Source organism: Suncus etruscus, chromosome 12 (genome assembly GCF_024139225.1).
Source record: "Suncus etruscus isolate mSunEtr1 chromosome 12, mSunEtr1.pri.cur, whole genome shotgun sequence".
NCBI lineage: Eukaryota > Metazoa > Chordata > Mammalia > Eulipotyphla > Soricidae > Suncus > Suncus etruscus.
In genome coordinates, this window is record NC_064859.1 from 40953918 (window position 1) to 40968373 (window position 14456).

The 14456-nt window shown below is 38.0% G+C and overlaps 1 protein-coding gene across 1 annotated transcript in view; it reads left to right on the forward strand.

Annotated features, from left to right (window-relative positions):
- Positions 1–14456, forward strand: part of TMEM131 (transmembrane protein 131) — a 195929-nt gene that overhangs the window by 105280 nt on the left and 76193 nt on the right. Inside the window, exons 6-11 of the mRNA XM_049784899.1 lie at positions 737–853; positions 2715–2837; positions 6209–6289; positions 11382–11532; positions 11677–11733; positions 12735–12796. Coding sequence (XP_049640856.1) covers positions 737–853; positions 2715–2837; positions 6209–6289; positions 11382–11532; positions 11677–11733; positions 12735–12796 — 591 coding nt within the window. The remainder of the gene's footprint in view (positions 1–736; positions 854–2714; positions 2838–6208; positions 6290–11381; positions 11533–11676; positions 11734–12734; positions 12797–14456) is intronic.

The following is a 14456-nucleotide window of genomic DNA, read 5'->3' on the forward strand; positions in this document are numbered from 1 at the left end:
TGCTCTTTCTGAAATTATGTTATTGGCACCATTTTATGTCTGTATGAATGGTGACAGGGGTCAGAAAATTAAGATATAGCTTTTTTTATATCCTGAGAATAGTACAATTACTGCTTAGTACTAGAGTAGCATATCTATTTTTAAAAAGCCAGCTTCAGCTCAGCTGTCACTTGGTTGTTTGATGCTGAAACAATCTAAAATTAGGTACTTCATTACCAGCCCTGTGGTTATTTAATTAATAAATAGACTCTAAGGGAGCCATTTGTTACAATAAGCATTAGACTAGTAATTTGACCAAAAAATCTATGATTTCCAGTATAATTCATCTTTTTTTATTACTTTTTATTGTAAAATAGTTTAAAAGTTAAACTTTCATGAAGGAACAATTGAATCATGGGTGAATCACAGAATTATTCTGTTTTTTTTGTTTTGTTTTGTTTTGGTTTGGTTTGTTTTTTGGTTTTTGGGCCACACCCGGTAATGCTCAGGGGTTACTCCTGGCTATGCGCTCAGAAGTTGCTCCTGGCTTGGGATACCATGTGGGATGCCAGGGATCGAACCGCGGTCCATAAGGCTAGCGCAAGCAAGGCAGGCACCTTACCTCTAGCGCCACCGCCCTGCCCCACAGGATTATTCTAAGGTGTTTGTTTTCAAGGTCTTTGTCAATCTCATTGTCAAATAACCTGATATTTTCTTTATTTATTTACTTATATTTATTGTTTTTTTTCTCTTTTAGAAAATTCTCCCAGGAGGAAATACATCTTTTGATGTAGTTTTTCTTGCAAGAGTAGTAGGAAATGTAGAAAATACTTTATTTATTAACACATCGAATCATGGGGTATTTACCTACCAGGTAAGAACTAAAATTAAAATCTTGCTTTATAAAATATACTGGGAGTTGGAAAATAATATGGCAAGTATGATTCGTAGCACCAAATATTTCCTGAGCATTACTAAGTACCACCATAGAAAATCCACGAGCACCATAGGGCCCAACCAGTGTCATATTCTCAGGCCCTTGCATTGTACAGCTGGTGCAGTTGGCCTAGCATTGCTGGTGGGATCTAATGAAAACCACTTAAGAAACCCCATATACCAAAAAACCTTTTGTAACATATATGTATACACATATTTATCTCTGGTTTACCATATGTCAACCTTTAAACAGTGTCTCTCAAAACTTAAGGAGTAATAGATGTGCAAGTGTTCAGACTTAAGATTTTTTTTTATTTTTTTCAAAACAATTATGATTAACAGAATACTTCATAGTTGAATTTGTGTTATACAATGAAGACTTCTTGTCAGCTACCTATGGCCTATCTTTGTGAATTGCATGGCAAGGCAATGATGTTACAAATCTCCAAATAACCGTTGGTAAAAGTAAAGATCCTTTCTTTGCTGAATTATAATTCACCCATAATTAAATTCACCTATAATCATCATAAATCTATGTTATAGCCAGTTATCCCTTATACTAGAATGTAAATTTCATAAAGAAAATACCTATCTTGTTCACTAAAATGATATTTATGTTTGTACCTAGCGATATCCTAAACACTAAATAAGTGCCATTTGAATGATTGACTCACATGTTTAATAACCCCGTGCCTTTCTACATGGGAATGAGCTGTAGCTAGGCTTGATAATTAAGATATCAGTTGGGTTCTACATTTTCTGATTGAAGTAGAGCTATCTATTGATTTCTATTTCCATTGTTTCCTAATACTATACTTCTTGAAGTACTGCTGTCATTTCAATTTCTAGTATAGAAATCTTTTCCAAATTGATAATAGTTAATCAGATACAAATTAATAGTCAAATTAAGTATAAAACCTAGATGTGGGGGCCGGAGTGGTGGCGCAAGCGGTAGGGCGTTTGTCTTGCACATGCTAACCTAGGACAGACCACAGTTCAATCCCCCAGCGTCCCATATTGTTATTTTAATATATAAATTAAAGGGTCCTACTGTTGGTAGAGAATGGCGAGGCCTTTCTGGGCTCAACCCGGCTCCTGCATCCCCTTTGGCCTGGCGCTTCTGAAGGTTGTGGGGTGATGGTGGAGAAATTTACAAAGGAGTCAGCCAGTTTTATTTCACAATTCCAACCTAACATATACATTTCCTCACATGGCTTCTATGCTAAGCATTTTCCTACCAGCTACTTCTCTACTCCTTCTGCCTCTCTCGGCCTCTTTCTCCTTTCAGCTGCTTTACCAACTGCTTTGCTGACTACTCCCTTTGGTGATGCTACTGCTGCTGCTTCTTTGCTGATGCTTAACTGTTGATTCTGAATCTGATGCTGAATCTCTCTGTTGAACCTCGCTGTTGATTCTCGCTTCTGCCGGTTCTTGATTCTGTCACACTTATCTCTCTACCTCTTCTTCTTAATCTCCCCCCAAGTCAGCCTCCTTTACCCGCCCATTCCAGGTGTAGGGGGCAGTTTTCATCATTCAGGTGGGATTAATATGAAGTTGAGGAGGGGTTCCCACACCATATGGCCCCCCCAAGCCAGGAGCGATTTTTGAGTGCATAGCTAGGAGTAACCCCTGAGCGTCACTGGATGTGGCCCAAAAAGCAAAACAAACAAACAAACAAAAAAAACCTAGATGTGTTCTTTTTCAAGGGAGGTAAGATTCTTCCATTTTAGTACTTTTTACTATCTCAGTGTAAAGTGTTATAATGGCAACTCAAATTGTATTGTTTTTCTCTTGAACAGGTATTTGGTGTTGGAATTCCAAATCCATACCGATTGAGGCCATTTCTTGGGGCCAGAGTCCCTGTGAATAGCAGTTTCTCACCAATAATAAGTATCCACAATCCTCACAGTGAGCCTTTACAGGTAGGTTTTTGATATTGATTTTGAGTGAAGGTCATTGGTAGAAATTGATGTATAGTATACACAGTTTTGGGGCCAGAGTAAATAGTACACTGGTTAGTGGACTTGCCTTGTACATGACCAACCATATTCAATCCCCAGCACCTCAGGTCCTCTGAGCCTGCCAAGAATGATCCCTGAACACAGGGCCAGGAATAAGTTCTGAGCACCATCAGATATGGCCTTAAGTTCCAAAACCAAATAAATAAATATATAGGTTTTATAGATATACTTTATATTGCTTAATCCAGATATACCAAAAAAGAGATTATTCTTTTAATTCAGTTTATATTACATAATATTTGGACTATAACAGTTTAGATAATGAATTTTGGGAAATTTATAAAACATTAGCTCTTTAGTTCATTAAATGCAATTCTTTAACACACACATACACACACACACACACACACACACACACACACTAGTTTATTAAATAATTCTTTAAATATACACATACTTGAAGTTTGCTCTAAAGTGAAGTAAGAAACATCTCAAAATCCTGTGCTCTGGCCCTGCCTCATGATAGGACATGAATTTATCAGTTGTCTGCTGTCCATCTTACCTGAGTTATGATTTACAAGTGATGTTGTAAATATTCAAATTGCCCTTGACAGAAAGGTTTTCTACCCCTGATTTAAAATAAAAGTATTGCTGTTTTTCCTGATTTGTTCTTTTTTTAAATGTAATCCTGAAAAACTTCTGTGATAAAAACATGAAGATTTTCCACCCATTCTCTTACTTCATCCCAAGTATGCATTTAATAAAGTACATTTTTTTCTTTTTTAAGTACATTATTTTTTAGATTGAGGATTATCTGCCTTTAATTACAAGTCTCCTACTGTGTGACCCATTCGTTTTCGTTTTCTAAGTATTTTACCATAGGAATAGAAAGCAGGTGTGCACATAGAGTTATATAAATAATGCTGCATTATGGGTAGTTTGTTTTTGTTTTTGTCTTGTTTTTTGTTTAGTTTTGTTTTGGGTTTTTTGGATTTTTTTATTGTTTTTGTTTTTTATGTTTTTTTCGTTTGAGGCCACACGCAATGCTGCTCACACAGCCAGGGGTTACTCTTGGTTCTGCACTCACCATATAGATGCCAGGGATTGAGCCCAAGTCAGCCACATTCAAGGCATATGGGCAAGTGCCCTCCCTGCTATGCCATTGCTCCAGTCCATCAGAGTAGTTTTTATCTGTAATAAAACTATTTATTATTTATTTAAAAATAAAGAAATCTGTTTCCAAAACCTGGAAAGCCCAGATGTCCATCAGTAGATGAATGGATCAAAAATGTGGTATGTTCATTAAATTGAAAATGAAATGAAGTTTTAGTATGGAACAACATGATGTATCTCAAAATAATTATACCAAGGAAACTAGACTTAAACAAACAATAGCATGTTGTTATGATGTTGTAGAGGCTGAAAGCTTCTCAGTATGACTAAAGGTGGAAAAACAACAAAGGGGCAGATGGATTGTAAAAGGCATGAGGAAGCCTTTAGAGGTAATTGGTAACTTTATGTGTATAGAGAAATTACAGGATTCTTTGAGTTGTATATTTTAAAAATGTACAGCTTAAGTATAAATATGGCATTTATACCTCACTAAAAATTATTGTATTTTTAAATTCTTTTTTTGGGGGGACCACACCCATTTGATGCTCAGGGGTTACTCCTGGCTAAGCGCTCAGAAATTGCCCCTGGCTTGGGGGGACCATTTGGGACGCTGGGGAATCGAACCACGGTCCTACCTTGGCTAGCGCTTGCAAGTCAGACACCTTACCTCTAGCGCCACCTCGCCAACCCCTAAAAAAAATTTTTTTTTTTTTTTGGTTTTTCGGGCCACACCCATTTGATGCTGGGGGATTACTCCTGGCTAAGCGCTCAGAAATCGCCCCTGGCTTGGGGGAACCATATGGGACGCCGGGGAATCGAACCATGGTCCTTCCTTGGCTAGTGCTTGCAAGGCAGACACCTTACCTCTAGCACCACCTTGCAGGCCCCTAAAAATTATTTTTTAAAGCTATCAATGTAAGGTACAAAATACAGAGGTATTATCAGTAATCTGTAATTTTTGGCACCAGCTAAACTAAATATTTTTGTGTTGCATTAATTATAAATATGCAAATTAGGACACATGTGCTCCTTGGGCCCATGAACATGGTACATGCACATGTCACCCACATTTTTTTTTTTTTTTTTTTTGGTTTTCGGTTTTCAGTTTTTGGGTCACACCTGACAGCACTCAAGGGTTACTCCTGGCTCCATGCTCAGAAATCATTCCTGGCAGGCTCAAGGGGGACCATATGGGATGCCAGGATTTGAACCAATGACCTTCTGCATGAAAGGCAAACGCCTTACCTCCATGCTATCTCTCCGGCCCCAACGTCTATTTTTCTTTTTTTTTTTTTGAGGTTTGTACTTTCATGTTTTCATGCTGCGTTGTGTACCAAGGAGGAGCTCTTTTCACCTTTGGAGAAGACCATATTCTCTCTTCAGCACATTACTCTATTTCTTAATCTCTCTCCCCTTTTCAATACTGTCTTCGGTGGTGCAGTGGTAGGGCATTTGCCTTGCATGCAGCTGACCTATTATGGATTGCAGTTTACTCCCCCGGCGTCCCATCTGGTCCCCTAAACCAGGAGCAATTTCTGAGCACATAGCCAGGAGTAACACCTGAGCGTCACTGGGTGTGGCCCATAACCCACCCTGCTAAAAAAAATCCAACCTGTTTTAACTTCTCAAAATATATGCAAATAAGAAGCACTATGAAATATGTAACTTGAATTTCTGAACTTTAATATTTCATAAGTGACTTTCTTTAGAAAAATCAAAGTGCACTGTCAGAAGATTTTAAGAAATCCAGTCTCTGGAACAATTTTACTCTTTATATATTCAATATTTCAGTGTTAAATACCACTGTGGATTAACATACCAAGGATTGGTTCTTGTGAAATGACATGAATGATTTTTGTCCTACATATATATTTGTAAGTCTTGGGTTGGAGAGATAGCATGGAGTTAGGGTATTTGCCTTACATGCAGAAGGACGGTGGTTCGAAGCCCAGCATCCCATATGGTCCCCTGAGCCTGCCAGGAGTGATTTTTGAGCATAAAGCCAGGAGTAACCCCTGAACGCAGCTGGGTGTGACTCAAAAACGTAATAATAATAATAATAATAATAATAATAATAATAATAATAAAATATACTTGTAACTCTTTTCTTTCTTTTGCTTTCCAATACTCAATTTGGCTGTCAAACATTTCATGTGAGAACAAAGCATTTGCAATGAAATGGTGATTAGCAGTAACAGTTCTGTGCTCCATTTTGACAGGTGGTGGAGATGTACTCTAGTGGAGGGGATCTTCACCTTGAACTTCCCACAGGCCAGCAAGGGGGCACCAGAAAACTCTGGGTAAGTGAGAACACTTTTCTCTCATGTATGCTCACATGAAGATAGGTAATTCCTTAAATGTAACAGAAAATATTTATGTCTATCATCTGAAGAAATATAGGTGACCTTTTCTTCATTTTTACCTTAATATTATATTTATGCTAAGTATGTTTGAATATTGGATAATGAAAGAAAATACTGGTGATCTGTTTGAAGTACTGTAAACAGAATGGGTGGGAACTTTAACCTGTGTAATGGCTCCAAAGCTGTATTTCCACCTAGGAAAAGCGGGTCTGGAACAAGGGTAAGAAATCATTCAAAGCTGAGAGTGAAATACATGGCAGAGTAGCAGTCTTTCTCATCAAGTTGACAGGGTGCTGCCTGCCAGACTGCAGATTTTTGATTCTTTGGTTTTTTGATTTTGCTTTTTGGGCCACACCCGGTGATGCGCAGGGGTTACTTCTGGCTGTGCACTCAGAAATCACTCCTGGCTTGGGGCACCATATGGGATGCTGGTGGATCGAACCACGGTCCGTCCTAAGTTAATGTGTGCAAGGCAGATGCCCTACCACTTGCGCCACTGCTCCAGCCCTGGGACTGCAGTTTTTATTGAGTACAGAGACCAACCCCTGGGCAAGGGAGTAAGGACAGAAGGCCAATCCTGAGCCAGTCCTGCCCAGGTTTGCTTGATACATGCTAAGTATTAGGAAGTTCTCTGTTTTGGATAAAATCAAGTTGTTAAACAAACAGATTAAGAAAAAACAGGGATGATCTTTGCTTTTGATGGAACTAAATTATAAGTTATAAACCAACAAACCTGCTCTGTGAAATACAGAGATTTCAACTACTTTTTTCTGAATTATTTCTTAATAAAGTCTCTGAAATCAATCATTTATAATGTGTTTTATATTACGATTTTTTCCTGGGGCCGGAGAGATAGCACAGCGGCATTTACCTTGCAAGCAATGGATCCAGGACCTAAGGTGGTTGGTTCAAATCCCGGTGTCCCATATGGTCCCCCGTGCCTGCCAGGAGCTATTTCTGAGCAGATAGCCAGGAGTAACTCCTGAGTGCCACTGGGTGTGGCCCAAAAACCAGAAAAAAAATATATTTTTTTTAATTTTTAAACCTTATCGGAGGGACCAGAGAGATAGTACAAAGCAGGTAGGATATTTGCCTTACATACACCTACCACAGATTCAGTTCCCGATACCACATATGGTCACTTGAGCCCCACCAGAAGTGATTCCTCAGCACAAATCTAGGAGTAATCCTTAAACACAGCTGGTTGTGGCACAAAAGAAAAAAAAAATGAGAGAGGCTGAAGAGATAGGAAATGTATGTTGGTAGGGCATTTGCTTTGCACATAGCAACCCAGGTTCTATCCCTAGCACACCACATGGTCTCCTGAGCCCTGCCGGGAGTGATCCCTGAGGAAGCCAGAAGTAAACCCTAAGCACTGCCAAGTGTGAACCAAAAACAAACCAAAAGGGGAGGAGGAGGAACCCTATAGCAGTGCTTCATTTTATATATATATATATAGATATATATATATAGATATATATCTAGATATATATAGATATAGATATATATAGATATAGATATATATAGAGATATAGATATATAGATATATAGATATATATATAGATATATTGGGGGGGTTGGGGCCACACCCAGTGACTCTCAGGGGTTACTCCTGGTTATGCACACAGAAATCGCTCTTGGCTCAGGGAGACCATATGGGACTCCGGGGATCGAACCCAGGACCATCCTGGGTCAGCTGCATGCAAGGCAAACGACCTAGTGCTGAGCTATTGCTCCAGCCCCCATTCATTGTATTTTTGTTTTGTTTTTTGTTTTTCGGGCCACACCCGTTTGATGCTCAGGGGTTACTCCTGGCTAAGCACTCAGAAATTGCCCCTGGCTTGGAGGGACCATATGGGATGCTGGGGGGATCGAACCACAGTCCTTCCTTGGCTAGCACTTGCAAGGCAGACACCTTACATCTAGTGCCACCTCACCGGCCCCCATTCATTGAATTTTTAAGGCAGAAAATAGAATGTTGAATCCTGCAGTTAGAGGATTTACTGCTATCATTATTTACTGAGGGAACATAGTGAAATCCTTAAAAACAGTTAAAACTTTTTTATTTTTTAGGTTAAATCTATAATTTTATTGAATGTTTAACAATTACTCATGCCAGTGCTTAAAATACTGCTTTCTTTATACATACATATATATGTATATATAAATAAAGATATATATATCTTTATTTAAACAGCTTGATTACAAATATAATTGTAGTTGGGTTCCAATCATGAAAAAAACACCACCCTTCACCAGTGCAACATTACCATCACCAATGTCACAGATATCCCTCCTGCCCACCCCACTCCCACCTGTACTCTAGACAGGCTTCTACTTCCCTCGTTCATTCACATTGTTATGATAGTTCTCAATGTAGTTATTTCTCTAGCAACACTCATCACTCTTTGTGGTGAGCTTCATATAGTAAGCTGGACCTTTCAGCCCTTCTCTCTTTTGTCTCTAGAATTACTGCAAAAATGCCTTTTATTTTTTTAAAACCCATAGATGAGTGAGACTATTCTGCGTTTTTCTCTCTCCCTCTGACTTATTTCACTCAGCATAAAAGATCCCATGTACATCCATGTATAGGAAAATTTCATGACTTCACCTCTCCTGATGGCTGCGTAATATTCCATTCTGTATATGAACCACAGTTTCTTAAAGACTGGTAGCAAATCTGAACCAATTAATAAATGTAGCAACAACCATCCTTGTGAAGATTTCATGGAAGAGGACTTTTTGTTTTGGTAGCTGTTTCCTATCCTGCTTTAATCAAAAGAAGGAAGATACTTTGAATATAGTTATTGGGGTCAGAGAGATAGTGAAGTGGGGAGGGTACTTGCCTTGGAAACTGCCTATCATTTTCAATCCCTCACATCTCACTGGTCCCCTGAATCATCCCAGGACTGATTCCTGTGCACAGAACCAGAGGTAATACCCCTGAGCACGTCTGGGTATGACTAAAAAATGAAAAAAAGAAAACCCAGAAAAAAATAAAGTTGTTGTACCAAGGTCATACAAACCACAATTCATAATTAGAGAGATACACATATTTTACCATAATATGAATGAGCTTGAAAAAAGATTAACTGCTCAAATAAACACATGTTGCTTTTTGGTGCTGTCTTTTGACCAGTTTTAACCAGGTAAGGAGTATGGAAGAAATATTTTAAGATATTGTCTTGAATATTTACATAAAAATTTGTCCATGACTTGGTCCATCAGAAAACAAGCAAATTAGCAGATAGAAATATAGTAGTGGGAAAAGAGGAAATACATAATTCTTTAGTTACATAATTTCACATATATTTTGTACCTTACAATTAATTAGGTGATTGTTTGAAAAGTCTTTGGGAAAAATCGTGTATAAAGCAATGTTTTAGAGAATTAACTCAAAATCTCTTAAATTTGTAGCATAATTTTGAATGAGTTAAATGTTCTCTGAAAAAATACAATTAGTTTCTAATAAGGAGAATTCAAATTTTAATAGAGAGCTATAATGAATGGTAGCAGAGATGGCACAATGTTTTTATATTCTCAGAGCCTAGAAGAAAAATAATGTGATTCATTTTTACTCGGGCCATGGTGAGAATGGACTTGTCAGTGGTCAGAGCTTATTTCTGGCTAGGTATTGGTGATCACTCCTCATGGTGCTCAGAGCACCATATACTATTTCAGGGATCGAATCAGGGTAAGGCCAAGTACAAGATAAAGTACAAGCTTTAGGCCCCCTCCCTCCCACTGTACTATCTCTCTGGCCCTGTTTTTTCACATTTTGACATCTTCTAGAATTGTACTGTGTATTACAAGTAAATATATGTACTTGACAGAATATTTTTTCTTAATTATATAAGATATTTGGGGCTGGCGAGGTGGCGCAAGCGGTAGGGCATTTGCCTTGCACGTGTTAACCTAGGATGGACTGTAGTTCAATCCCCTGGTGTCCCATATGATACCCCGAGCCAGGAGCAATTTCTGAGCGCATTGCCAGGAGTAAGTAAACCCTGAGCATCACCAGGTATGGCTTATAAAAGCAAAAATTAAAAAAATTATATAAGATAATAATTTATAATTTATCTTTTATTTTTTTAAATAATTTGTTTAAACATTGTGATTACAAATATAATTGTAATTGGGGGTTTCAGTCATAACAAGAACATCCCCAGGGGCCGGAGAGATAGCATGGAGGCAAAGTGTTTGCCTTACATGCAGAAGGTCAGTGGTTCAAATCCCAGCATCCCATATGGTCCCTTGAGCGCTGCCAGGTGTGACCCCCCTCCCAAAAAAAAAAAAAAACAAGAACACCCCCCTTCATTGTGCAACCTTCCCATCACCAATGCCCCCATCTCTCCCCTCCCCTACCCCACCTGTATTCCAGACAGTCTTTCTACATCCCTCACTTACTGACATTGCTATGATAGTTCTCAGCGAAGTTATTTCTCTTAACTGCACTCACCACTCTTTGTGGTGAACATCATATCTTGATCCGGTCCTTCCAGCCCTCATCTCTAGGAATTATTTCAATGTCTTTAATTTTTCTTAAAACCCATAGATGAGTGAGACTATTCTGTGTGTGTGTCTCTCTCTCCCTCTGACTAATTTCACTCAGCATAATAGATTCCATGTCCATCCATGTATAGGAAAATTTCATGACTTCATCTCTCCTGACGACTGCATAATATTTCATTGTGTACTGTATATGTACCACAGTTTCTTAGCCATTCATCTGTTGAAGGGCATCTTGATTGTTTCCAGAGTCTGGCTATTGTAAAAAGTGCTGCATTGAATATATATATGTGAGGAAGGGTTTTTTGTATTGGGTTTTTGTGTTCCTAGGGTATATCCCTAGTAGCAGTACAGCTGAATCAAGTGGGAGCTCAATTTCCAGTTTTTTGAGGAATCTCCATATTGTTTTTCATAGGGCAGTAATGCATCTTTTAGTCATTATCATCTTACTCAACAAACTATGGTCTTACAATATTACAATATTATAACAATATTATATTGTTGTGTGTTAATTTATCAGGAAATTCCTCCTTATGAAACCAAGGGAGTGATGAGAGCAAGTTTTTCATCTAGAGAAGCAGATAATCACACAGCCTTCATAAGAATAAAGACTAATGCTTCAGACAGCACAGAGTTTATCATTCTTCCTGTTGAGGTTGAAGTTACTACAGGTTAGTGGATTGCTGATTGGTATAAATATGTAAAATAAGACAGATAAATGTAAAAATAAATGTAAAATAAGACATATTTGTCTTATTTCAATGCCTCTTCCCAAGCAAAATGAAATATAATTGTTTGCTTTTCTTTTTTCCAAGCTCCTGGAATTTATTCCTCCATAGAAATGTTAGATTTTGGAACACTGCGAACACAAGGTAAAGTGAGAAAGAGATGAGAAAAGAGAAATGAAAGAGAATAAGCATGAATATCTTTATAGTTCATTTTTTTAATCCCAGTATCTAGTGCTGAAATAACTTACTCCTTTGTGATATAGTATTAATATATAATTATATATAATGATAATATGTGTTATTATCATATATAATTATATACAGTGATATAATATTAAATATTTGACATAGTACAGCAGATAGGGCATTTGCCTTACATGCAGCTAACCCAGGTTCAATCCCCAACATTCCACATGGTTCCCTTAAGCCCACCAGAAGTAAACCCTGAGCACTGTCGCCCCCTTCCAACAAAGAAGAGAATTGAGTTTGTCCTAGATGGTTAGAGAAAGAACTTGAATTCTGTTAAGTTAAAATATCTTTTAAGATAAAGTTGTAATGACAATTTCTATGGGCCTTTAATGTAGTAAAAATTGGGTTGTTTGGGACGGGAGTGATAGTGCAGAGTAGTAAGGCATCTGCCTTGCCTGTGCTAGCCTAGGACGGACCGAGGTTCGATCCCCCGGTGTCCCATATGGTCCCCCAAGGCAGGAGCGATTTCTGAGTGCATAGCCAGAAGTAACCCCTGAACGTCACCAGGTATGGCCCAAAAAAATCAAAACAAAAAAATTGGGTTGTTTATTAATAAAGTTCCCTTTTTTGATTAGTTTTTATTTTAATATGAAAACATCAAATTACATATTAAGTTGATTCATTGTGTTTAACTAGAAAACTAAAAGGGTAGTAATAATGTTTATTTCACTACACACTTAAGTTTTGTGATTTCAATTGAATTGTCTAGGAGGGAGCAGTTTCCTGTGAGTCCTGTGAGTGAGTTGATTCTGACCTTTTTTTTTTTTTTATTAATGTGATTATTCTGTTTCACATTCTAGAGTATATTTAAACTGACATCTAACAAAGTAAATAGATTAACTTACTATTAAAAACCCACCTTTTTAAAGAATTTTTTTTTCCCTCAATCTCAACAGATCTACCAAAAGTTTTAAATCTTCATTTATTAAATTCAGGAACAAAAGATGTCCCAATAACTGTAAGTATTTACTCTTTTTTTAAAACTAATTTAAATATCTTTTTTCTAACTTGTAACAAAGAAAAACATTTTAAACTCTTGCTCTTAAAGAATTGTTTTGTGGTAACATGATAACATTTGTTGTGAGAAACCTGTTTACCTTCAGTCCTCCAGATTTTGAGAATGAGAAGGAAAGTATATGATCTTCTTTCTCCATGCTAGTTTGAAACAAATGTCATTAAGTTTCTATTGGATGAAATTGTGTAAGAAGTCAACAGGTTCTGGGGCCGGAGCAATAGCATAGTGGTGGGGCGCTTTGCCTTGAACACAGCCAACCCTGGACAAACTCCAGTTCAATTCTGGGCATCCCAGATGGTCCCTGAGCCTGCCAGGACTGAGTACAGACCTGGGAGCAACCCCTAAGCACTGCTGGGTATGACCCAAAAACAAACAAAGGAACAAGTCAGCAGGTTCTGATAAGTCCTAGGATGACTGTGCCATGAGAAAAAGGAAAAGTTAAAGAATCATCAAAGAGGAGGGACGTGGCTCCAGTGATAAAGCACATACTTGAAAGGGTGAGGCCTGGGTTATATCAGCAGCAGCTTCACATTCCCCACTCCCCAAGCACAGCCAAATGATTCCCCAATAATTAAATTTCAGCAAAATTGATTATTAGACATAAAGATATAGGTAAGAGAAAGAAAAAAAGATTCAAAGGAGTTGAAGCAAAAATGAAACAAATAACAATAGGTGATAGTAAAATGCTGCTAACATTTGTAACAAGTATCCCTTCTGACCCTAATTACAGTTAAAACCCTGCTATGGGTCCAATTAAAACGAGTTCTCTCTCCCCCTCACATACAAAAAAAATCTGTAGCTTCAATGCCTGCAATTGAAATTAGAGTGTCAATTGGTGATTTTATTTTACATTTAAATTTTTTTTAAGTTAGAGATGTTTGAATGTTGCTTTGGCCCATAAAACTTAAGTCTCTTCTTAAGTGAAGTCCCTAAGATGTATACATAGGGAATAATGGGGAAGGGTGCAGAACATTTTTAATATAACCTAAATTGCTGTTGATGTCTGAAACCTAAATTCAGGAAACTCCAATAAAATGAAATATGGGCTCAGGACTTAAAGGAACTTTTATCCATTCTTGGCCAAATCCAGAATTCATCAACAGCTGGTAAAGTAGAAACTCTAAAAAAAACCCACAAACCCTTAATTAGGACTCAAGAGATGGGGAATCTTAGATAGATAACCACAATTTCAGGGGACAAAAGGTAGGCACACCTAACTGTGCTTACTGCTTACTCCTGGTGGGCTCAGAGGACCATACAGGATGCCAAATATCAAACCCAGGTTGGCCACATGCAAGGCAAATGCCCTACCACTGTGCTGTCTCTGTCTTCCTCATAACCACATTTTACTGCAAAGTATACTTACTCGCTCTTAGGGTTATAGTTCAGGCAGTGTCCCAATGCGTGACTCAGTATTCCTTCTTGCTAAGACAAAGAATATGGGAATGTTCAGGGATTGTGGTCTGGTAGAGTGCTTCTGCTACTATATAGTGAAGATGAGAATACCTTAGAGCTCTTGCCACTCCGTGTTAGGAAGGCAGAGAGAGAAAACTCTGTGATTCACATAAATTCCGGGGGACAAGAGGGCAAGGTGTTCAGGAAG